The sequence below is a fragment of the Typopeltis vanoorti genome, chromosome 1 (assembly GCF_054136105.1).
Source record: "Typopeltis vanoorti isolate ZY-2024b chromosome 1, IOZ_Tvanoo_1.0, whole genome shotgun sequence".
Classification (NCBI taxonomy): Eukaryota; Metazoa; Arthropoda; class Arachnida; order Uropygi; family Thelyphonidae; genus Typopeltis; species Typopeltis vanoorti.
In genome coordinates, this window is record NC_143549.1 from 145,530,653 (window position 1) to 145,557,588 (window position 26,936).

The 26,936-nt window shown below is 35.2% G+C and overlaps 1 protein-coding gene across 4 annotated transcripts in view; it reads left to right on the forward strand.

The window, feature by feature from the left end:
* LOC150110513 (glycerol-3-phosphate acyltransferase 1, mitochondrial-like) overlaps window positions 1-26,936 on the forward strand; it is a 297,539-nt gene that overhangs the window by 64,467 nt on the left and 206,136 nt on the right. For all 4 annotated transcript variants that reach the window (XM_090394365.1, XM_090394374.1, XM_090394356.1 and 1 more), the window contains exons 3-4: window positions 7,805-7,918; window positions 9,948-10,018. In XM_090394365.1, coding sequence (XP_090250491.1) covers window positions 7,805-7,918; window positions 9,948-10,018 — 185 coding nt within the window. The remainder of the gene's footprint in view (window positions 1-7,804; window positions 7,919-9,947; window positions 10,019-26,936) is intronic.

Below are 26,936 nucleotides of genomic sequence, written 5' to 3' on the forward strand. Positions count from 1 at the left end.
TATATTGAAAATGCTGAAGTGATTTCTGACTGTTTCTGCTAGTTGAGATGTTGGACACATAAATTTGAACCTAACCAAGAGTGTGCATTTCACTATCGTTTCTCGTAGATGAACACTGAAATAACATCTCATTTTTATGCTAGTCCATTCATCAAGAGTGAGAATAAATCCCCGACTTTCCTGCAATTTTGCTTGGAATGATGCCATCTTTTTATTTTGAGAAAATTCATGAAAGGCCTGTGGGCTCCTCTGTACTAGGCTGCCTGAAGAATGAGCTAGGTTCAATTCTCGCCACTGACTAGATAAATTTTTTCTTAGTCTTTCTTTGACTGGTTTCTTAGTTAGTCAATCTCTGGCACAGCAAGCAGGTTTTTGTCTCTTAAACTCAAGGAAATCAACTGTAGAACTCACATTATTTCAGACAATAACATATTGTCTTAGGGACCAATAGATGGTGATGCTTGTTAGTCATCTCTTCATTGAATGCCACTTATAATTAGTAGTAATCTTGAGCCAGCTATCTCTGGCTATTCATGGAGATAGAAGATTCGAAAAAATAGTTAGGGCTGAAATATCCTCACATACTCCCTCTAAGGGAATAAAAAGTATTAACTGATTTTTTGGGTATTTTTAAATATTGTGAATCAATGATGTCTCTTCAGCCTTAGAAAGCTTATAACTTGACATTGTGCCTTCTCAAATAAAACTTGATTTTGTGATTGCTCTTATTGATATATAGCTAATTCTCTTTTTACACGATTTCGAAATAACATGGTTTAGAAAACAAGCAATTCTATTTTCACACAGTTCAAAAGGTGCTTATTTTTCAAATTTCTGTTTGAATTCAATTCTGTTATAAAAAGGGTATTGCCATTTATCATTTCCTAGAACAGTACATATGTACTTAATTTTTAGGGGAACCCCCCCCCCCCCCCCCGATGTTTTAAATATCAGGGATTACTCTATGCTACAGAATATAGACAATTTGTGGTGGCGACAACAACAACAACAAAAAAAAATTTGTAATTACGAATCCCCGTTCTATTCACTGGCCGTTTCTGGAAGCAGAAGGGTGCTATGCTGATTCCTCGAATTTAAGTTGGTCTGTTACTGCCGGTGCACCTATATAAATCTGCTTGGAAGGAGTTAAGCTGTTTGCTAAACAATTATTTCTTGTTTACAATTTGAGATGTTTACAGATCTTGTGTTTTGTTCTTGCAGTAGTGTATGCATAATATCAAATTAGTAAAATTAATTATTGATTATTTTCAGATATTTTCATAACATTACCCCATTAATCACAATGTCAGATAATTCGGTTAGACAGAAAAAGAAAAGAAAAGCTATTTCTTTAGAAATTAAGATCCAAATTTTAGATTGTTTAGCAGCTGAAGAAGGGTCAACATCCTTAGGGAAATATTTTGGTTTGAATGAAGCTACCATGAGAATGATTAAGAAAAATGAAGAGGCCATTAGAAAATCTGTTCTTTATGGAAAAAAATTAGGTGCCATGTCATCATGGCACCTAATTTTTATGCGAGAGACATTATAAAAGTGACAATGGAAAAGACCCTAGTGATGTAGATAGAAGATTGCTCACAAAAAGGAATACCTTTAGACTGAAATCATCAAACAGAAAGCATTACGTACAAACAAATTCAGGAAATGGAGTCAACAACATCAAACAACAATTGTGATTTTTGTGTAAGCACAGGTTGGCTAATAAACTTTTTCAAAAGATACATGCTTCATAATGTAAAAATAAAAGGCGAAGCCACTTCTGCAGATGAGCCAGCAGCTAGGGAATTTCTTTCAAAACTATCTGAAATTTTTGAAAATGGTGGCTACACTCCTGATCAAGTTTGGAACGCAGATGAGAGACTGGCCTTTTTTTGGAAAAAAATGCCAAGTAGAACTTATATAGGGAAATATAAGTTTTTCTCCTGCTTCCATCAACTAACACAAAAAAGTGTTAGTGGCTTTAAAGCAGCTAAGGATCGTGTGGCTATTATTTTGCAGCAATGCCTCAGGAGATCATATATTAAAACCATTAGTCATTAATCAATCCCTAAGACCACGGGCAGTGAAAGATGTGGATTTTAACACGTTTCCGGTGCACTGGAAAGCAAACAAAAAAGAAAAGATTGGGTTACAAAAGAAATTTTTAATGAATGGTTTTATCATTTTTGTTCCAGAAGTCAAACGCTATTTGATGGTAAAAAAAATCTGGATCTGGACTTTTATTGATTATAGACAATACGCTTGGCCATCCTATTTTAGAACACCCGAATGTGAAATTTTGTTTTCTGCCACTTGTTGTTATGATCCATTGAGTCGTTTCCGACTCCTGGCGATTCCACAAACATACATTCTCCATTCCGATCTGTCCCTGACCATGTCTTTCAGAACCTCCAAGCACACTCCAGTTTGTTTCTTTAATTCCATCCACTCATTCCTCTTCTCCTGCTTCCATCAACTTTAGCAAGCGTCATCTTCTCCGGACTGTCATTTGCTCACATAATATGTCCAAAGTATGACAATTTTTGCTTGATGATCATAGCTTCAAGGGAACAATCTGGCTTTATTCTGACTGATTTATCGATTTGCTTTGCAGTCCATGGTATTCTTAGTAAGCATCTCCAAACCCATAATTCAAACGCATCTGTCTTCCTTCTTTCACTCTTTCTCGGGGTCCAACTTGTACATTCATACAGCACCACAGGAAATACCATTGCTTTTCACGATTCTGATTTTTTTTGTAACTGTATGTGCAATATGAAGAATTATACAAAGATCTAGTCAAAACAGGATCTCAACGATTAATTAGAGTTTGTGCTAATAAATAATCAACCTTCAGAATTATTGGAAATTAATGCTAATTTATGTCCTTTTACTGAAGAAAACGTTTTTCCATTGCAGTATGAACATGAAGGCCAAAGTGTTTCAAGTAATGGAAATAATTTTATTCCAGTCTCACACAAAAGAATGCAGCTACTGTCAGAAAGTGATGGTCAATAAAATTTAACTAACCATATGCTTGGTGTTTTTAGCCTTTTCAAATTTCTGTTTTATTAATGACACACTATTTTCTTCGAGAAAGATACATATGCATATACTTTAAATAAGTGTTTAAAATAAAATTTTAAAAAATTCCATTAAAATTAAATGGAATTTTATATTTTATTCAATGATTTTCATGTATTTTGTTTGTAAATAACTTAATGTTCATATTGGGTTTTCAAATTGGAACCATTCTATTTTTTCATATGCACTGTATTTTTTTTTTACACTGATTTTTCTGGAACCAATCTACCGTGTAAATGGAGAATGGGGTGTATATATTATCAATAGGGGGCATTTCAGAAACAATATGGCTGAAAGGTTTTACATGAAATAGTTGTTAATGGTTTCATTTTTTTAGAAGCACTACCTTGTGTTTCAGTATCTTTCTGCAAAATAATGCTATGTTTAGTTTTTCATCTTTGTTAAAGCGTTTCATGTTTTTTGATATTTTTGTTGAAAATTTAATGCATTAAATTAGTGGGCAAGGGGCTTCTGCACTTTATGTACACTTATGCCACAAGCAGCAGGAATTTTTAGCATTGGTTGGCTCATCGTAGCCGAAGGCTATTTGCATTTGTGAGACATGGCTAACAGAAGATGATAGTTAGTGGGATAGAATGTGCAGGATATAGTGTGTTCAGGAATGGGGGGGGGGTGATGAACTGCAACCTAGAGAGAGAGAGAGAGAGAGAGAGAGTAGAAGTTTAACTGCAGGCCAGTGAAAATAGCACATTTGAGGCTAGCCGAACAAAATATACAGTTGGATTATATATATGTACCAGGGGATGGAAAAGATGATGGACATAGTGTGTATTGGCAAATAGACTCAATGAGTGGAGGACAGGTAATTATTATGGGTGATTTCAACTATGGGAACATAAATTGGAAGGAGGAGAGGACACATAGGAGTAAGGAAATGGAATTTATACAGTTACTAAAGGATAATTACCCGAGATAGAATGTGATGGAATATACTAGGGGTTCAAGAGTGCTCAGTCTGGTAATAATTGCATCTCAGTATTTGTCTATAACGAATATGACCACATTGTAACTTGTTAGTGAGAGTGATCATATGATCTTGACCTGAGAGGTGGCTAAATGTTTGGAATTTTTAGCTAAGATGAATTACAGGGCAGGTAAGTATAACAAGCTTAGGAAATTGCTTGGATCGGTGTCACGGCTTGCAAAACTGCAAGGGCTGGATGTTGATAGTGCATGGGAAGTGGTAAAGGAGTGTTTGAGGGAGGTAATGGCAGACTTGAATACCTAGAGTCAGGAGAGTAAATCAAGTGGGAGTTAAATGGATGAATATCATCATTAAGTTGGAGCTGCGAAAAAAAAAAGAAAGAAAAGAAAAAGTTGTGGAGTGAATTTAAGGAGAAAGATGACCTGCAGGCACATGAACAGTACAAGGCACATATTAGAAAGGTAACTAGTGTGGTAGAAAAGGCAAAAGCAGATTATGAAAGGAAGTTAACAATGCAGGCTAAAGAGAATTCATTAAAAAGGCTTTTAATGAATGCCAATGGTAGGGAGGTAACTGAATCAGTCTAAATAGTAGAATTACAAAGTGAACCATTTGCAAGAGTATATCATCGAGGTGGTGATATTGCAGGAAGAAAGAGCCAAAGTCTTATACGGGAAATGTGGAAAACGTAGTGTAGGTGCATAGCATATTACAGAACCTTAATGTGAATACAGCTGTGGGAGTGGATGGCATACCAGCTCAAGTTTTATGTGAAGTGGCAAAGGAATTGTCAGTGCCCTTGACCATATTGTTTAAACTAAGTCTCAGCTCTGGATTAGTCTTGAAGAAGTGGAAAGAGGGGAAAATTCTTCCATTGTATAAAGGAGGTTCCAAGACTGGTGTAGCAAATTACTGACCAATCCACATAGTTGTTGTCAGAGTATTGGAGAAGTTGGTCAAGAGCAAAATACAGGAATAGATAGATAGATGGAAATGGATACTGTATGGGGGGGGGGGGGGCATGGTTTTGTGAAGGGTAGTCATGCCTCAATAACCTGCTTATGTTTTATAATACAGTGATGGCTGAGTTGGATAAAGGAAATGGGTTTACAGGTGATACTGCTGGACTTTGCAAAAGCACTTTTGGCAGGATATTACATGGAATTTTAATCAGTAAACTGCAGCACATGGGAATGGATATAGAGTTGGTGACATGGATAGCAGGCAAAGTGGTTGATGGAGAGATATCAGAGAGTAGTTTATTCTGGAGTAAAGTTCAAAAGAAAGCCTGTGATTAGTGGCATGCTGCATGGTTCTGTTCTTGGAACACTACTGTTTAACTTGTTCATTAACGATATAGGAAAGGTTCAATTGTTTGCCCATGATGCAAAGTTGGGTAGAGCAACAATTAATACAGATGATGTCAGAATTTTGCAGGATGATTTGGATAGATTGGGAGACTGGGTAAAGGAGAGTGGGCGTCAGTTTAATGTGGCAAAGTGTATGGTTATACATTTTGGGGTGAAAAGATTCCCAACAGCATACCACATTGGTGGAACTGTACTCCAGGAAATTGACGAAGCCAGAGATTTGGGAGTGTTAGTGAATAGGTAATTGAGGTGGTACATAGCAAAAGTGTCTGAAGAAACTCATCATATTACTTGGTTACTGATGACGAGCAGAGACAAGCAGGTTATTGTTCCTCTTTATTGAGCTTTGATAAGACCCCATCTTGACTAATGCATGTAATTCTGGGCACTACAGGGTTTCTTGGTGAGAAGATGAAGAGGATCCAGAGGTGAGTGATCAAGATGGTAGCAAATATTCGGAATGAACCTTATGAGAACAGGTTGAAGATTTGTGGGTTACAGAAACGGGTTGATAGGAAGAAAAGGAGTGATATGATTGAGAAATACAAATTACTGAAAGGTTTTTACAAGGTTAATTCAGAGGAAAATTTTCAAAACAGGTCTGGTGATGGTGGTAGAATTAGGGGCCATACATGGAAACTGAATAAGAATGTAATTAGCAAGGGTATTAGTTAGAACTAGATTTTTTGCTTGGAGAATAGTGAATGAATGGAATAGGTTGCCAGAATCTGTTGTGGGTGCCATGACTGTGAATGAGTTCAAAGCAAAGTATGATAGATACTGCACAAATGTTGGATAGTTCTTGACATGATGTTCAGGGCCTCTATCAATGAGTCTGAGGACTCCTTGGAGTAACCCATAATAATAAAACTGAATGTGTGAATTATTAAGAATTTTCCTTCTGAGTGTTCTTGGTAAGATTTATGCAAGTATACAAGAGAAACAGTGGATTAAAATTGTGGGCGGAAAGTATGGAGAAGTACAAGTTGGGTCAAATTTTTACTCTATGACAAATATTTGAGAAATCATGTAAATACAAGGATCTGTGTTTGTTTTTTAGATCTGGAATAGGCATATGAGAAGATGCCCAGAGTAGTTTCTCAAAATGCTATAGTTATATGGAGTAAATGTAACATTATACAGAACAATACATAGTCTATCTTTAAGTTGTAAGTCAGCAGTTAAAATTGTGAAGGAGTTATAGAAAGATGGTTTGATTTAAAATTTGGTGTAAAACAAGGATGTACACTATCTCCAAATCATCTCTGTGAATCACATTATGAAGGAAAATGGTATTAAATCTGATATCAAAATTGGAAATATTAATATCAACTATTTATGCAGGTGATGTTATACTCCTAAATAAATCCAGTACAAATCTTCAGGATTTTTTGACTAAATTGAATAACAGTCAGGAATTAAAATCAAAGAAAATGAAAATAGGTGGAAACACTGAAAGCATCCTCAATGGAGAACCTATAGAACAGTAATATGGAAATAGACAATAGAATTAGGAAAGCTGGTATGGCAGGAATAAGAGAAATCAGTCAAAACACAAATACTGTCATTTATATAGCTACCTAAACTAGCTGTATATATTGACAGTTTTCAAATCAATTTTAACTTATGGATCTTAGAGCTGGGTTAGAAATAAAACACTTGATCAAAGATGGGGACCACATAATGAGAGTTCTGAGATATATTAGGAGAGCAAAAAAGATGACAACAGTGGTAGTATCATATTAAAAATTATATTAGGAAAGAACTTGACATAGTTGGCATGCAGAAATGTGTTAACAGAGCTAATAGTAGGTGGGACTGTTACTTAAACAGAATGGGAGAAGAAGAATTAGCAAAACAAGCTTTTTTTTCTCTCTCTCTCTCTCCTGGATTGCAAAAAAAATATCCAGCTGAAAATCAAGATCTAGACGTATGGATTGATACAGTAAGAAGACAGATATATAAGATCTGATAATATTGGAGTCTTGATAGATAGATAACAGGTTAATTTGGAGGAAAGTTGTTGATAGGTAGTTAGTAATGTAACTTTTTTTTCATGACATAGTCATAATATCCTGTACACTTCCTGAGAGTACATATCAGCAATTTGATGGTGATGTCATCTACCTAAATGCAGGTTTCTGTATTTTATTATTGAATTTGATATATTAAAATGTATTTCATGTATCAAAATATGTGCAAATTATAATTTTTAGATTTCAAATGTTTTCAGCTTTTCTTTCCATAAGTTTATTTTCTAATTTTTGTAAGAAATATAATTGTATTGCTCTCTCTGTATGCTGTTTTCCTACTGCTGGGATGGAATCATTAAATTTAAAAATGTAATGAAAAGGTGATATACACAAAGTGCAATTTGTATAGCTTACTTTTCTTTTCTGCATAGCCCAAGTGGCATGGGATTGCACAGTTTAAAACAGCTCCTTCTACTATGCCTGAAAAATATTTATTGCGGCCCTATGTTGGAAGTGCTTGTCCCAGGTGTGCTGTTTCTAGCAGGGTAAGTAAATGGAGGTTATATGTATTTATGTATTTGTATGCTTTGTCCTCACACACACAACTATCTACTTCTGTAAAGTTTTATTTTTTTCTATTATATATTATATATGCATATATACTATGCATTTGTAAAATTAACTAGTTTTTATCTTTGTCTTTACTCATTTATGCTGTATTAATTTCCTCCCTTTTCTGCCTTGCCTTAATCTTTATCGCATGTATGGCTGGCTTTGATTCTGATTGCTGCCAGCCATATGTCTACGACTTATCCTGTCCCTTACTCTCTATAGTCTGGCAAATTTTTTTTTTTTTCTTCTTTCAACTGCACCAGTCAGACCTCACTTCCGAGAGTGAGGGATTGGAATGTGGGCTAATGGCAATGCAGGGACTCGTAACCTTAACCGAAATTTCTCATTATCTTATTCAACACTAGGTTAGTCGTGGCAATTTTCTACTAGCACACAGGTCTGCAATTTTTTTGCAGATAGTGCATTGACAAGTATCAGATCAGCATTTCATTTACAAGTCATTTATAACTAAGAAATGCATCTACAGTTGTAACAACAATTAGTTATAGCTATTCTTCCCTAGTCTTTGTAAATCTTGATTAAAAGCTATTATAGGGCTAAAGCATTACACTAATGAGGAATGAAGGACACTCTTTGACAATTCGAGGCTAACCTTCTGACATATTATACACTATTAAGATAATAACTTATTGCATACCTTCTCACAGTTACTTATATCCATATCACAAGAGTACCAACTTATCACAGTTACTTACAGATCTTCCTTCACAAACAGCACTTTGTACTCAGTGAAAGTTCTATTATGATATCTAATTCTTCTGTTTTGATTATGATGTTTCTCTTACTCACTGGGACATCGTGGCAGTGCATTTCATCCTTTTGGTGGTTCGATGTAAATTATGTATGATGTCCCCTTTTTCTTTTTTCTCAGTAGTTGACAACTGGAAGCCGGGATAATTCCAGCTATATTATCCAGAAATAATTCCAGAATTATCCCGATAATTCCTGAGGAGATCTGGACTACATTGGCGAAGCCTCTCCTTGGATTCCCAGCCACAGGTGTTGGTGGTTGCTGAGAGCCTGGGAACTTCTGAACCCTGGGAATCCCCTCCCCCCTTTCCTACTCACCAGGTCACTTAAATATCCTTTTCCTTTCTTTTCTTTACTCGTGCATTTTTCATGCTTACCTTCAGGCATGTTGATGTCACTTTCGTGCTCCTTTTCTGAAGTCTTTGTTCTTGATACTTTCTAACCTTCGCAAGTCTCTTCGACTTTTCCCTTCAGGACTTTCCTTTTGTTCTTCACTAATCCAGGCAACCTTTCTGCTGACTCATTACTTAACAAAGAATGATTCTTTTTCTTTTGTGTTGAGCACAATTGTTTTATGAGTATTATCAAAACCATACATATATTATAACTGTTTTTTTCTTTACATCAACTTTGTATTACATCTTATATGTATTTTCTTGACTTTAAGATCCTTGTAAAACTGGGCATGATAAATTATAGAATTACTTATCATGTGAGATTTTACATTTAATTGCTTTTTTTCTTATTATTATAAAGTAAATGGCATCAAAAATTATATTTAAGTATGATAAATATTTGGGGACCATTTAGATGTTTCAGTGACCTTGAGAGTTCTGATGTTATTTAATTTTAAGAAAGTTCTGTGTAACATAGTAATTTGCATTTGTTCAAAATTTAATTTCATCTTGTTTGTCTTCATTTGCAAATACTAGACTAGCTCAACAAAGTATTTGTGTCATATTGACATTAAAATATAATTGAATATGAAAATTAAGTGAATTAGTTTTATCAATAGTATTAAATACATCCAGCATTTTTGAAAACAGCATTTATTTTAATGCATTGCTGTTAATTAACAGGAGACAGTTTAGTTAATTTAAATGCAGAACTGTTTTTATTTGATTTAGTTCACTTTATATTAAAGTGTTTTTTTTTGTTTGTTTGTTTTTTAATTTTGTACTTGTTTTCTAGGGAATGATCAGCAATGATCCTAATATTAATTTAGGTATCAGGAATATGCTGAAAGTACCTACTGAGAACAGGTAAAGAGGTATAGAATTTGTTTTCTTCATGAATATTAATATTCCCTCTCTCATCAACTTTTGGTAGTTAAATGCCTGTATATGTTAATTTTAGGTCCTTTAGACTTTGAGTACATGGCAAATACTTGATGTGTTATAATCTCTGTTTTCAAAATATTGCTGCTAGTTGGGCTTGTGAAATTTTATTTTTAATCTAAGACTTCAAGGTCAGTATATTATTAATAGCTAAATTACTATGTTATTAATAGTTTTTTTTTTTAATCTGCACAATTTACTATAATTGTTCCTTTGAACTCTAATAGTGTAATATCATATACTTCAGCTGCAACCAAGACATGAGCTAATATATGCATGATTTATGACTCATTATTTTGAATTATCTTTTGAATGTAGTTAATGGTTTATCTCCCTAACAACGTCCACATAATGTTGGCTGAAATATATTGGAGTTTTTGAATAAATTCTATATAATTTTTGTTACACATGTAAGCCGTGAAACTTACTTTAATATGCCAGTATATCATGTCTGTTACTTATTTCTGTATTCTGATTAATTTATGATTTCGCAGGATATGAAAGCCTGCCTTTCTGGGATTGGGGAGAAACCTTCCACTACCATATGAGACTGGCTAACTTCCTTCCATCTACGAAGCCTTTGAGGATACTTTGCATCCTTAGGTGGGATTCAAAGCCAGATATGGAAGAACTACTTATAAAATAGTAACAAATCAAACATCATATGGTGTTTGAAATGGGGGAAGTTCTCTTTTAAAGCAGGAGGTCTCTTTAACCTAAGGGTTGATGCTGCATCTGCAAGTTAATCATGATGGTTAAACTTCAAGAAAGTAGTAATTTTCTTAGTCTGGGATTCTCCCAACCCTCCACCTTATCCTTACTAGATTTCTTTGTGAAATTTGTGTCATAGGATGCAGAAGTATTTACAGATAAAGACAATACCACACCAGTATGGACACTAAGCACAGCAGATGTAGGTAGGAAACAAGGCACATGTGCTGAAGCATCCACAACCTCGGAGAGGAAATAGCACTAGTCTGTATGTACTGAAATGAAACCATGGTTAACAAAACTGCATATAACAAGAGTTACCTGTAACAATAATTAAGTGAGATTTTATTAGATCTTGTCTTCAATATTATTTGTGCTACCTGACAAATGAGAGAGTCAAGTCACTGTAGTCGACATGCTAATTTTAAGAAACTAGGAACTAGTTCTGGCCATATCCTTATAACAAAAATAATGCTGTTTTGAACAAAATAATCTCACTACAGAAAACTCCATGGGATTCAAAGAAATAGTTCAATGTTATGGCATTCTATTACAAATTATTTCTTTGAATTCTGTTAAGATTCTGTATTAGCTTATAACAGTTAAATTGTGATTTATGTTCTTCACTAGCAAACATTACAAGTCCAGTTAAGTTCATAAGAGTAATATTTGCATTTTTTACATTTCTCAAATTTTCAAAATGAGTTTTGTTTCTCAAAATTTGAATAATGGAAAATTTACATTATTACTAACTTCCTATCAACAATTTTCCTCCAAATTAGCCTACTATCTGCTACAACTCCATTATCAATACTTATGTTTCAGTCTTCTGCATCAATTCATCTAACCCTTGATCTTACTCAGAATCTTTTTCCTGTTCTGCTAATCTTTACTCTCCCATTGGGAGATTTAAAGTGCTAAGATGTACCTTAGCACCTTGCAGAAAACAAAAGTGACTATCATCATCGTCATGTATCATCACCATCCAGGAGGTTGACTACCATGTCTCTCTGCTAGCTTCATTCCTCATGTCGGATATGTCCAGTTCTTAAGATTGCTGCTCCAAGTACTTAAGGGTCAAAGCTGTATAACTGAGAGGAGACCTCCACATAGCCTTTAAAGGAATGCGGAGAACCGACCAGGGCTTCTGACCTAATGTCCAATCCTCACATTCTCGTGGTGCACCCTGTTGGGTATCTACTTTGATACTGAACGAATGAGGATGGGCTGGCAATTTGGGATTTAGCCGACCAAATTGTATTCTTATTGGTTAAACCAAAATAAAAAATGATGGTACAACATGACAAAATTTCATGCCGGCTGGGGCGTTGCCTGGTTAAACAAGGCCCCCGTTGTTTTTGCCAGGGAACCAGGGCGAACAGCGAAAAGTCAGCTACTGGAACAAATCTGAAAACAAACCCCAACTCAACATCACCAGAGTTAAAGATCGGTACTATCAACACAAGAAGCCTGAATAGCAAAGAAATGGAGCTAGCTGAGGAATTAGATAAGTACCAGATCGACATAATCGGGGTGACTGAAACAAAAAAAGACCAAAACTGGTGAGATCTTTCTGAGCAATAAATACAAAATTTTATATTCAGGCAATGACAATCAAGGAAAAGAAGGAGTAGCCATAGTATTCAACACAAAATATGAGGCTAATCTTCTTGAATCGCAGTCAGCCTCAAGTAGAGTAATGTGGGCAAATATGAGAATGGGGAACTGGACAATGAGACTTATTTGTGCCTATGGTCCCACAGAAGGTTCTACTAAGGTAGAAGTGGAGGAATTTTTTGACGCTTTAGAAAAAGCAACTGACACAATGAAAAAGGAAAAGTTGGTCCTTGTTGGGGATCTAAATAGCAGAGTAGGAAATGATTGTGAGACATATAAAAATATTTTGGGAAAATTTGGAGAAAAGAGCAAAGCTAATAATAATGGCAAATATCTGTTGGATTTCTGCTCAGGACATGGACTGGTTATTACTAACACCATGTTCCAACATAAAAATGTGTACAAATTCACATGGAGAGAAGAGGCTAGAAATAAGAAAAGTCTCATTGACTATGTTATTGTTGATAGTGATGTTTTCTCCCTGGTGCAGGACACCAGAGTGTAGAGAGGATTTGAAATTGGAAGTGATCACTATTTAGTCTTGAGCAGGATAAAATTGAATTACATATTGAAAAGAATAACATGTAAGAAAGTTTTAAAGCGAATAAAAGTTGAGCAGCTCTCAGATGTGAACTGTAGACTAAAATACAGAAAGATTATTGAAGAAAAAATGAAAGAGTTTGAGAACAGGAATCAAACCTTGGAGATTCAGTGGCAAACTCTGAAGAAAACATTGATTGATTCTGCCAGAGAGGCATGTGGTGAGGTTGTGTGCAAGGATAAAAAAATCAGAACTCCCTGGTGGACGCAGGAAGTTAAAGAGGCAGTGAAAGAAAAGAAGAAAGCATATCAAAAGTTCCTGGCAAATAAGTCAGCTTTTACTCTTACAGAATATAGAGACAAATGTCAGAAAGCTAAACAGTGTGTAAAACTAGCTAAATAAAAGTCATGGGAGAACTTTGGCAAGAATATAGAAAATAAATATCAAGAAGGTGGCAAAATATTCTGGAGGTTGTTGAAGAAGCTTAGGAATGGAGGAAAGAGTGCTGTAAAAGGAGTTAGAGATGATAAAGGTGACATGAAAACAGGAGAAAAAGATATCCTTGAAGTATGGAGTAATTACTTTGAAAAACTGCTAAATGAAACAAGCAGTGATGACACACACACAGTGGTAAAAAAACACTGACCAGGCATGCAGTCAGGAATACATATCCATACTTGAAGTAGAAAAAGCCATCAAAGGCTTGAAATGTGGAAAGGCAGCAGGAGTAGATGATATTCGACCAGAAATGCTGAACTATAGTGGTATAAAAGTCTTACAGTGGCTTCACAGCATAGTTCAGAAAGCCTGGACTGAGGGACGAATTCCCGATGATTGGAGTAGAGCTCTCATAGTATCCATATATAAAAAGGGAAATAAAACTGAATGTGAGAATTACAGAGGTATTTCCCTACTGAGTGTTCCTGGCAAGATCTATGCAAGTATACTTGAGAAACGGTTGAGAAGAATTGTGGAAGAAAAGCTTGGTGAAGAACAAGCTGGATTCAGGTCAAATAGAGGCTGTCAGGATCAGATCTTCACTTTACGACAAATAGTCGAGAAAGCATGGAAATATAACAAAGATCTGTATTTAAGTTTTGTCGATTTGGAAAAGGCATATGACAAGGTGCCAAGAGAGAAGCTATTCAATACGCTGCAGTTATATGGTGTCAATGGGGCATTATATCAAGCAATACTTAGTATTTAATTGAATTGTAAGTCAGCAGTTAGAATAGAAGGAAGTACAGGAAGATGGTTTAATGTTAAATCTGGTGTGAGAAAAGGATGTACATTATCCCCTCTGTTATTTATTATCTATATGGATCACATTATGAAGGAAAGTGGTATTAATCCTGATATCAAAATTGGAGATGTTAATGTCAGCTCTTTGCTTTATGCGGATGATGTTATACTTCTAAATAAATCCGCTACAAGTCTGCAAGATTCTCTGACTAAATTGAATAGCTGTTGTAATAGATATGGTATGAAGGTCAGCAATAAAAAGACAAAGACAATGAAAATAGGCAGAATCATTGAAAATGTCAACTGTGTTGTGAATGGAGAACCTGTGGAACAAGTAAAACATTTCAATTACTTAGGCACGATTTTTACTGAAGATGGTAAATTAAATATAGAAATAGACAACAGAATCAGCAAAGCTGGTATGGTGAGGAGTCAATTGAATAAATTCATATGGAATAAGAGAGAAATTAGTCGGAACACTAAATTAGCTGTATACAAGACAGTGTTCAAACCAGTTTTAACTTATGGATCTGAGAGCTGGGTCAGAAGTAAAACACTTGACCAAAGATAGAGCCCGCAGATATGAGAGTCCTGAGAAAGATTAGAGGCGTGAACAGATGGCATCAATGGCAATATCATATTAAAAATGAGGATATTAGGAAAGAACTTGACATTGTCAGCATCCAGGAATGCGTTAGCAGAGCTAATCTCAGGTGGTATGGTCACTTAAATAGAATGGAAGAGGAAAGATTAGCAAAACAAGTGTTCTCTGCCAGGTTGGCAGGAAAACGACCCAGAGGAAGACCAAGATATAGGTGGATTTATACGGTACAAAGTGCCTTAGGCAATAGAAATATAAGATCTGATAATGTTGGAGTCTTGACAAGTAACAGACTGATTTGGAGGAAAATTGTAGATAAGAAGTTAGTAATGATGTAAATTTTTCATGTAGTACTGTCATATCCTGTACACCCCATGAGGGTGCATGGCAGGAATTTGATGATGATGAGTAAATATTGGGTCTTTTTTCTTTTGATAGTTTCAAGATGTTAAATATTTATTTAAGGTAGGTTTATTTATACTTAATTTATACTTAATTGCTTATTCCTTGATTTAATCCTTTCTTATTTTAACCTTACTCAGTTTAAGTCCTACCAGCTGCTCTATTGTTATGTCGCTGTTTACCCTATATTATATCTCGTTCTACTCTACTGTCGTGCCCCTAAAATATTAATTCAGATTTATCTCCTCTTCAGATATTGGCAAGATTTATATTATGCTGCGCCAGCCAACAGCCTATAACAGACGGGACTCTTGTTCAGGGAAATAATTCTAAATTCAAAAGCGATACACGCAATAATTAATCTCACGCTAGCGCTGTGCAGATTCAGTTAGCAGTCATGACTCTAATCTCACTTAAGCAATTATATCAAAATTCCTTCCCGCCAAAAGGTTCTATTTCGTAAGTGGTGGTTTGAATTCGTAATCAGGCATAAACTCAGGTATAAGGTACAAAACATGTTTATTGGAAAAACATAAAACATTTACAGTTAAGAAACTTGAAATACTCAATGGATCAAAATTTACTCTAAGTTAAGGTTCATACTAAATCACAATGAATTTGAGTATGCAAAATCCTTCAATTACGAGAGGATAAGATTAAGTGTAAGCATAATACTACTAGGATATAATTCCTTTCACAAGTCATTCACAGAACACGCATTGAACACTTTCATTAATACTCTATCAATAACTATCTTAATTTTAAATTTCATTAAGCAAGCGTAGCCATTCTCAATCAAAATACTGCCTATCAACAATTCTTGTTTGTTCCACAGGGTCTTAATTAATTCAGTCAATTTCTCACTTAAAAGTTCTCTACTAATGTCCTTTAGATTACAGTATACACAAATTTCTTATTCTTCTAAGCGATTTTTAACATAGAATGAAAATCTTTACATTACCGGATCGTTTCAGATTTCATGCCGCCATCTCATGTAGATCTGGATTACCTTACCCTATATTCATCGGCCGTCTTTGCACCTGGTGATGCACTATGCTTTTCTTTTAATTGTTTCCTACTGTGGCGTGCTGTCTACCACTCTGCAGGAAACTTCTCCAATGGGACATTCTGCTAAGGCTCGACTCTGCATAGGCCGTCATATTGCGATCAGCTCCACTTGGAAATCTTCAAGCATTCTCAAGAAAAGAACCCGCCGTCTGTCATCACCGTAGTTGATCCACCACTCTCTCACGACTCCCCCGACACAACCTCCTAAAACTTGAATCCAGGAACCGAAAAGGAAAAAGCCCTGTAAAATGGTGTGCTTCGTCTTTTATTCACCCTTTTCGGGTGCTCTCTATTCAATGTGGTTTTTACCCACGATTCCCCTCGTTCATGCCCCTTGGGTGATCCTACGCTCTCCCTAATCTGTTAGGTTACATTATTCCAGATAGCTGTTCTGATGTCATTTTCTACGTAGGTATAGCCTCCATCGCTATGCTCAACTCGTACAAATTATACACGATTATTCCGGATTACTACTTATAATTTTTCTCAGAATTTCGTAATGTTCTAGACAGCTTAATGGGAATTACAAATAACTCAACAATTCTCTTACACAATTCTTACTATTTTGGCACAAAATTCTCTGCCTCTCATTTCAGTTATGCAGGAATAACTCTACATAAAATAATAGTTCATAATTATTAGCTGATGTGCAGATATCTTCTTAAATAGTAGTATTTATCATGTTAAATCCTGAATAAAGAATTTACTTGTAAAGCTCTCCATTCAGGATCTAACAGAGATGTCTCTTTTTTTTTCATCATTTGTAGAACTTCTGCATTCAGTTTCTTCTGAGTCCATGATACACCTTCATAATTCTTTTTAAAATCCACATCTCAAAAGCTTTAATTTTATCTTCTGCTTCCTTTTAATATTGTCCATGTCTCATCCCCCACAGTAGTATTGACCATATATAGCATTTTGTTAACCTTATCCTCCCAATTTTATGCTCAGATCTCTAGATGTCAGAAAATTTTTCATTGTGTTGAATTTCTCTATAGAGATTTCAATTCTTCTTTTTCTTTTTATTTTTTTGGTGCTTCTTCCATCTTCCGTTATTAAGATGACGAGATACATAAATTTATCTACTTGCTGAATAGATATATCAATCTATTTTGATATCGATTTTAGGTGTTGTCTTTTTCCTGGTTATTGCCATTGTCTTGGTTTTCTTGGAATTAAAAGAAAACCATATCCCTCACTCATAACTTTTATATTGTTGATTAGATTTTCTATATCTTTTTTTTTCTACCAACAGAACTGTATCATCAGCATATCTTAGATTGTTTATGTTCCTTCTTCCTATTGATACTCCTTTTATGTTTTCAACTTCCTTGTATATTTCTTCAGTATATAAATTAAAGAGTATAGGGGATAGTATACATCCTTGCCATACACTGTACCACCTGCGATTAGCTCTGTTCACACATTCCTGAATGGTAACAATATCAAATTCTTTCCTAATATCTTCATTTTTAATATAATTCTGCCATTGATGCCATCTGTTTACTCCTCTAATTTTTCTCAGAATTCTCATATCTGTAGTCTCTAGTCTTTGATCAACTGCTTTATTTCTAACCAAACTCTCAGATGCATAAGTTGAAATTGGTTTAATCACTGTTGTTTATATTGCTAGTTTAGGGGCTAATAGTGGCGGCCGGTGAAAATTTTAAGTGGGGGTGCTGCATATACAAAATAAAAAAAAAAAAATTTTTTTTCCTAATCAGTAACCAATTTATTAATAAATAAATTTAAATTTACATATTAAAAAATTGCTTTATTAAAAATATTCCACCCTCACCACGAACAAACCCCAATAATAAAAGTTTCGTATCTCACAGAACGCGTGCATGCATACAATTTATCTGTAAGCAACACTGCCCAAACGAGCAGTGTCGGAATCACTTGTAACGTGCAGTGAGAAGCGTAAATAAATATTGGCGAGTCTAGCTGCAATTGCCGCGATAATTCTCACACTGCGTTAGATCGCAGTGCATTTGTTTCGTGTAACGATAATTGAAAAAATATAATTCTTTTCATATTTTCAATAGTGACACTCGTCATGATTCAGCCTTGTATCTATAATAAATAAATAATTATATGTTATTTTAACAAAATAAAAGATTTACAAAAAATAGTTCCCCCTCACCACGAACACGCACCAATAATAAAAGTTTCGTATCTCACAGAAATAACGCACGTAATAACACAGATACATTGCCCAGATGAGCAGTGTTGGAACCACTTGTAATGTGCAACGAGAAGCACAAATGAATATCAGCAAGGCTAGCTGCAATTGGCCTAATGTGGTAATTCTGACACTGCGTTAGATCGCAGTAAACTTGTTTCATAATCTAAAGTGTTAATCGAACAATTCCAATTATTAACTATTCAATTGATGTCAAAACATAAGCTGTAACCTTTAACATGTTGTATTGCATTTATATAATGTTTTAAGTATTGTTATTATTTATAAACACAAACAAAATTTAATTTTTTTCTTGGGAGTGCTGTAGTGTCGCAGTGCTATGTATGATCTGCCACTGGCTCGCTCCTTCCCAACCAGCGTTGTTATTTATATATTCTATTGTCAGTTTCCATATTTAACTTTGCTAAATAATTTAGTTGATAGGATGTAGCTGATTTTTTTTGTGTTCTGTTTGTTGTGATAGTTGTCTTCTTTTTATTGCTGATTTTCATACCAAATTTGCTACGGTAGTTCAGTTTAGTTAAGGAATCCTGCAGACTTGTACTATATATATCTAAGAATATAACATCATCTGCATGAAGAGTTGAGATTCCAATTTTCATATCAGGCTTAATCCTACTATCCTTTTTAATATGATCCATATCGATATGAATAATAGTGCAGATAGTGTGCACCTTATTTCACATGATTGTACATCAAACCATTTTATTTCCTTCAGTTCTAATTGCTAACTTGCAACTTAAACATAGACTATATATATCTTACTAGGGAGGCTCATCCATCTGACGGTTATGCCCCCCCCCCCCCCCCCCCCCCCCCGATTTCCTGACTGGTAGGCTGGTTCTCCTTGAATTCTGAAGACTTGAAAGTGGGTTTCCACTCCCCATCCCCGGCACCTGCAGCACCCAACCCCCTGAGTTCCAGACTGGTAGTCCGGTTCTCCTTGAATTCTGATGACTCAAATTTTGAAGAGTCAAAAGTTCTCAGGACTCTCATATCTGCGATCTCTAGTCTTTGGTCAAGTGTTTTACTTCGGACCCAGCTCTCAGATCCATGAGTTAAAACTGGTTTGAACACTGTCTTGTATACAGCTAATTTAGTGTTCCGACTAATTTCTCTCTTATTCCATAATGAATTTATTCAATTGACTTCTAACCATACCAGCTTTGTTGATTCTGTTGTCTATTTCCATATTTAATTTACCATCTTCACTAAAAATTGTACCTAAGTAGCTGAAATGTTTTACTTGTTCCACAGGTTCTCCGTTCACAACACAGTTGACATTTTCAACGATTCTACCTATTTTCATCATCTTTGTCTTTTTATTGCTGACCTTCAAACCATATCTATTACAACAGTTATTCAATTTAGTCAGGGAATTTTGCAGATTTATTTAGAAGTATAAGATCGTCCGCATAAAGCAAAGAGCTGACAGTAACATATCCAATTCTGATATGTTTAATACCACTTTCCTTCATAATGTGATCCATATAGATAATGAATAACAGAGAGGATAATGTACATCCTTTTCTCACACCAGATTTAACATTAAACCATCTTCCTGTACTTCCTTCAATCCTAACTGCTGATTTACAACTCAAATTAAGACTAAGTAATGCTTGATATAATGCCCCATTGACACCATATAACAGTAGCATATTATATCTCTCTCTCTTCGTGTCATATGCCTTCTCCAGATTGACAAAACTTAAATACAGATCTTTGTTATATTCCCATGCTTTCTCAGCTATTTGTCATAAAGTGAAGATCTGATCCTGAGAGCCTCTATTTGGACTGAATCCAGCTTGTTCTTCACCAAGCTTTTCTTCCACAATTCTTCTCAACCGTTTCTCAAGTATACTTGCATATATCTTACCAGGAACACTCAATAAGGATATATCTCTGTAATTCTCACATTCAGTTTTTTTTCCCTTTTTATATATGGGTAGAATTAGAGCTCTACTCCAATCATTAGGAATTCGTTCCTCTGCCCAGGCATTCTGAACTATGCAGTGCAGACACTGTAAGACTTTTATACCACCATAGTTCAGCATTTCTGGTCGAATATCATCTACTCCTGCTGCCTTTCCACTTTTCAAGCCTTTGATGGCTTTTTCTACTTCAAGTACGGATATGTCTTCCTGACTGTGTGCCTGTTGAGTGTTTTTTACCACTGTGCTATCACTGCTTGTTTCATTTAGCAATTTCTCGAAGTAATTACCCCATACTTCAAGGATATCTTTTTCTCCTGTTTTAATGTCACCTTTAGCATCTCTAATTCCTTTTACAGCACTCTTTCCTCTATTTCTGAGCTTCTCAACAATCTCCAGAATATTTTGCCACCTTCTTGATAATTATTTTCTATATTCTTGCCAAAGTCCTCCCGTGACTTTTGTTTAGCTAGTTTTACACAGTGTTTAGCTTTCTTAACATTTGTCTCTGTATTCTCTAAGAGCACAAGATGACTTATATGCTAGGAACTTTTATGTGCTTTCTTCTTTTCCTTCACTGCCTCTTTAACTTCCTGTGTCCACCATGGAGTTCTGATTTTTCTATCCTTGCACACAACATAACCACATGCCTCTCTGGCTGAATCAATCAGGGTTTTCTTCAAGCCTTGCCACTGATTCTCCAAGGTTTGCTTTCTGTTCTCAAACTCTTTCATTTTTTCTTCAATAATCTTTGTGGATTTTAGTCTACAGTTCACATCTGAGAGCTGCTGAACTTTTATTCGCTTTAAAACTTTCTTACATGTTATTCTTTTCAATATGAAATTCAATTTTATCCTGCTCAAGACTAAATAGTGATCACTTCCAATTTCAAATCCTCTGTACATTCTTTTGTTCTGCACCAGGGAGAAAACATCACTATCAACAATAACATAGTCAATGAGACTTTTCTTATTCCTTGCCTCTTCTCTCTATGTGAATTTGTGCACATTTTTATGTTGGAACATGGTGTTAGTAATAACCAGTCCATGTCCTGAGCAGAAATCCAACAGGTATTTGCCACTATTATTAGTTTTGCTCTTTTCTCTAAATTTTCCCAAAATATTATTGTATGTCTGACAATCATTTCCTGCTCTGCTATTTAGATCCCAACAAGTACCATCTTTTCCTTTTTCGTTGTGTCAGTTGCTTTCTCTAAAGCATCAAAAAAATTCCTCCACTTCTACCTTAGTAGAACCTTCTATGGGACCATAGGCACAAATAAGTCTCATTGTCCAATTCCCCATTCTTATATTTGCCCACATCACTCTACTTGAGGCTGCCTGCCATTCAAGAAGATTAGCCTCGTATTTAGTGCTGAATACTATGGCTACTGCTTCTTTTCCTTGATTGTCATTGCCTGAATATAACATTTTGTATTTATTGCTCGGAAAGATCTCACCAGTTTTTGTCTTTTTTGTTTCAGTCACCCCTATTATGTCTATCTGGTACTTATCTAATTCCTCAGCTAGCTCCATTTCTTTGCTATTCAGGCTTCTTATGTTGATAGTACCGATCTTTAACTCTGGTGATATTGAGTTACCCAATATCTGGTGATATTATGGTGTGCTTTCAGATTTGTTCCAGTAGCTGACTTTTCGCTGTTCGCCCTGGTTCCCTTGCGAAAACAAGCCTTGTTTAACCGGGCGAAGCGACAGCAGGCATGAAATTTTGTCATGTTGTGCCATCATTTTGTATATTGGTTTAAGCCAATAAGAATACAATTTGATTGGCTAAATCCCAAATTGCTTGCCCATCCTCGTTCGTTCAGTATCCAGGTAGATACCCAACTGGGTGCACCACGAGCTGGCGAGGATTGGACATTATGTCAGAAGCCCTGGTCTCTGCATTCATTTATAGGCTATGTGGAGGTCTCCTCTCAGTTATACAGCTTTGACCTTTAAACCCCCCCCCCCAAAGTATTTTATTTGTTCTTAAATGATGTTTGTATATTTGAGTGTTCATTTCACCTCTGAAATCTGTTCGTGTTTGATTATTTTTAATATTTATGTTTTTCAATATGAAATTAATTTTTATTCTGTTGAAAACTAAATGGTGATCTTTTCCTATTTCAAATCCTCTGTATTCTGTTGTATCCTGAACCACCATGAAAATGTTGTTAACAGCAATAACACAGTAAGTGAGACTTTTCTTATTTCTTGTCTCCATGTGAATTTGTGCATATCTTTATGATGGTACACGGTATTAGTAATGACTAGTTCATGTCCTGAACAGAAATTCAGCAAGTACTTAACATTGTTATTAGCTTTGCTCTTTTCTACAAATTTTTCCAGTCCATATCTATCTGGTATTCAAATTCCTATTTTGCAGTTTAGATCTTCACTTTCCTTTTTTTTAATTTGTCTGTTTCCTTCTCCAATGACTCAAAATATTTTTACTTCTTCTTTGGAACGTTCTATGGGACCATAGGCAGAAATAAGTATTGTTATCTAATTCTCCATTTTGATGTTTGCCTATGTAGCTGTTTGAAACTGCCTGCCGTTCAAGAAACCATTACCTAATTAATGTTTAGTGTTGAAGACTGTAGGTACTCCTTCCTTCATTTTAGCAGTGTAAACAGAATTATTAGATCAATAGGCTTGCTTGTACAAATAGTATTTGTAGAAGTAATATTGTTGTATTTCTTTATTGCTGTATTGTAACCCTGATATCTTTTATTTTTTAAACAGTTTTGATAAAGGAAAATCATTGTCATCATCAAATTTCTGATACATACTCTCAGGTGGTGTACAGGATAATTATGATAGTGCAACATGAAAAAAGTTACACCATTACTAACTTCCAATCAACAATTTTCCTCCAAATTATTCTGTTATCTGTCGAGACTCCAACATTTCAGATCTTATATTTCTGTCTTTTAAGGCACTTTTTATTGTATCAATCCATCTACATATTGGTTTTCCTCTGGCTCTCTTTTCTACCAACCTGGCAAAGAACTATTATTATGCTCATTCTTCCTTTCTCATTCTGTTTAAGGGACCATACCACCTGAGATTAGTACTAATAACACATTTCTGAATGCTAACACTGGCAAGTTCTTTCCTTATATCCTCATTTTTAATGGTATACCACGAAAGATTAGCAGAGTGAACAGATGGCATTGATGCCATCTGTTCACTCTGCTAATCTTTCGTGGAACTCTCCTGTCAGAGGTCTCCAGACTTTGATCAAGTGTTTTATTTCTAACCTAGTTCTCAGATCCACAAGTTAAAACTGGTGTGAATACTGTCTTGTATACAACTAATTTAGTGTGCTGGCTAATTTCTTTCAAGTTCCATAAAACCACATCACTTTACATAAATATAAATTTTAGTAGTTAAATGGTCATTTTCATTGGTTTATCATTAGATATTTTGTTGTATTGCATCATCTGTCATTCCCATGGGTTTCTTTATAAGGTAATAGGTGCTGCTATCATCTGGAGTACTGAAATGGTCCTGGAAAGAACAAACAGAAATTGTGGCAAGCTTTGTACTTGTCAGGAGGAACTGATAGTCAGATGGCCTAAAAATGAGATTGACTTGGTTAAGTTGGTGCAAAGGATGGAGCCCTGATTAGTGGAAAAGAGTAATTTTTTCCTGACAAAAAAAGTTTAACCTGCAGAGTACCTATGACAGACAGACAGTTCAAAGATGATCAGGGGAAAAATTCAACCCTGACTATCTACTATCAACAGTCAAATTCTTAGCCAGTCAGAGGATTTAGTGCTGTACGTCGTATCAAGGTGTTGGTTGCTTGCATTTCACAAAATGTTCAGTAAATGCACAAGTGCACCAGAAAATTTTAGAAGAATTGCTCGTACTATCAGAGACCATTTTACCATAAAGATGAACTGCATCTTTTAGGATGACTTTACCCCTTGTCATAGGGCAAAATGTATAAGTAATGCTATTATATTCCTAAAATGTATCATGCAAATTGAGTTTAGTACTTAAAAAAGCTTTAGTTTTTATTCAGGGTTAATAAGTGGCTCAGTGAACACTTGATTCAGTGACTGCCATGGCCCAGAAACATCCCAGATCTCAACCCTGTTGAGAATTTGTGGTACCAAATGGGGACTGAAATACACAAGAAGAAGCTGAAAGCACTTCGGGAGCTCTAAGAAGCCATTATAAGAGTATGGAACTATGAATTGACAGTTACATCCATCAGGAAATTGATTTTGTCAATGCCCTGCAGATGTCAAGGTGTAATATAGGCAAGAACCCACTGAGCACTAAATAGCGAAAAGTGAATTTTTAGCTTTGAATATTTGTTTTTCCTGTAAAAATATCACTGTACACTCCATTTTGAAATATTTGGAAATATGTCAAGTTTGTTGACATATTTCTAAAGATTGCACAAACATATAGATATTTCCATCATACACGATTTGCTGGTATCATTCAGAAAGCCAATCTCCAAACAATTTTACCAATATACTATCTATTCCTATCCTCTGCAGCTTGTACTCCAACTTATCGTATGGTAATCTATCGAATGAATTTTATTTTGAAGATTCCTGTGTATGTGTTGTATGATAAGCTCCTATTGGATAGAATGAATTACATGTAATCCTATATTCCTTTGTGCCATGGAAAGGAGTAGCTGTGTAGCAAAAAATAATCAGTAATGAATAGTGTCTGAAGTAATTCTGACTCAGAGCGAGACCCGACTTCAAATATAGCGTCAACAAAATGTAACCACATACAGGTATCCCTATCCCTCGATTAATGCAGTTAATTAATCCCTCGATGTTACCACATATATCAAAATCGTGTTAATCAAATCTAATAATCAATGGTAAAAATTACAATTCGTCCATGATCGATTACTGTATTAATAATTCGTTTTATATGGTACTCTTTTAGGAAAGATAAAAAATTAATGCAAATAAATGTTTAATAAATACTTGTACCTACATTATTTACTGCAATTTTTTTATCAAAAGAAGTTATCAAGAGTCTTTTGAACAGTTTTAGTTTTTTTCTTATTGGCATATTTTCTATGATAACAATCAAAATGATTGTTATCGTAGACAAGGTCTGGAGAGACCTTGGCAAACAAGCAATGAACATAAAGAAAAAACACTGTAAATATAATACATGATGGTACAAATTAAGTTAATATTGAATCCAACATTATTTATAGCCGAATATAGAAACTACAAGAGTTTCGTGCCGAATATATAGAAACTAAAAGTTTCAGCGGATGCAAGCATAAGCGACCTTATGTGCAACTTGTAGTAAAGGTGGAGTAAGCTCCCGATCACTTTCCTTAGTATTTTCCATAATGTAAAGCACATCTCCTAAAGGACATGTATGATAAATAAGCCTTTGGCTCTCTATTTCAGTAATACATGATGGTTTATTTATTTTCAGTTACACTCTAGAAATTATTGAACAAAGAATTAAAAAAAAAAAAAAAAAAAAAAAAACTAAACCATGCTATACTGACATCGGAGATCGCGTTATCTCTCAGATACAATTTACAGTCATATATCACAAACCTTTACATAACATGTGTTAAACCAAACTGACAGCCAAAATCAGTGCGGAATATCATTCGTAACATATGAATGCACACTACTCATGACCTTCAAGCTATACACTGAATTGTGTAAGAATATTTATATTAAACATTTTGTATGTATCTGTCAGATCAGCTGCAAGCTCCGCAGGGTTAAAAGCGCGTTAATCAAAACTCTTGCCAAGTATATGGGATTCAAATCCACAGCCTGTTGGTTGGACAGCGGGTACAATAACCACTCAGCCAACCAGGCCTGCAAAGAGCAAACCCATCTGATCATAGTGAGCATAATAAGATAATACATCTTAGCATGGTATAAACTGTATGTGCATAAAGCATGTGGTACATAAAACCTTAATTTGGGATTTAATTTCTGGGAAATCCAAGGAAACTCCTGCTTATTCTTTTATCTTTTTTGGAAAAAAGATCTACATTTCAAAATTGCTCGTATAACAGCAATTTTATTTCATTTAAAAAAAAAAATGAAAATGCATATTAGGTGACTTTGGTTTTATGGTTAACTCAAAAGCATGGTGTTTCAGAGCTCTTCACTTGGAAGATTTGAAAGAGAAAACTGCACATCATGTGCAAAACCTTTTGACAAATCAGCGGAGTTCCACTGTAGACAATGATGCATGGCTATATGATACCATATAGAAAATTGGCATCCTTTATCCGCTCTACTAAAGACCAACCACTTCCCCTAGACTTACCTGGTGTATACCAGGTCCCTTGCAGCTGTAAGCTGTCCTACTTTGGCCAAATAAGCAGGACAATGAATATCAGAATTTCAGAACACAAGGACTACATCCATTTTCACCAGTATAGCTACTCTGGTCTTTGCAGACCATGCTCTGGATACATGCCACTGGAAGAAAGCCACAATAATACACCGTAGCAAGTTCAAATTTGGAAGACTTTTCATGGAATCAGCCTCA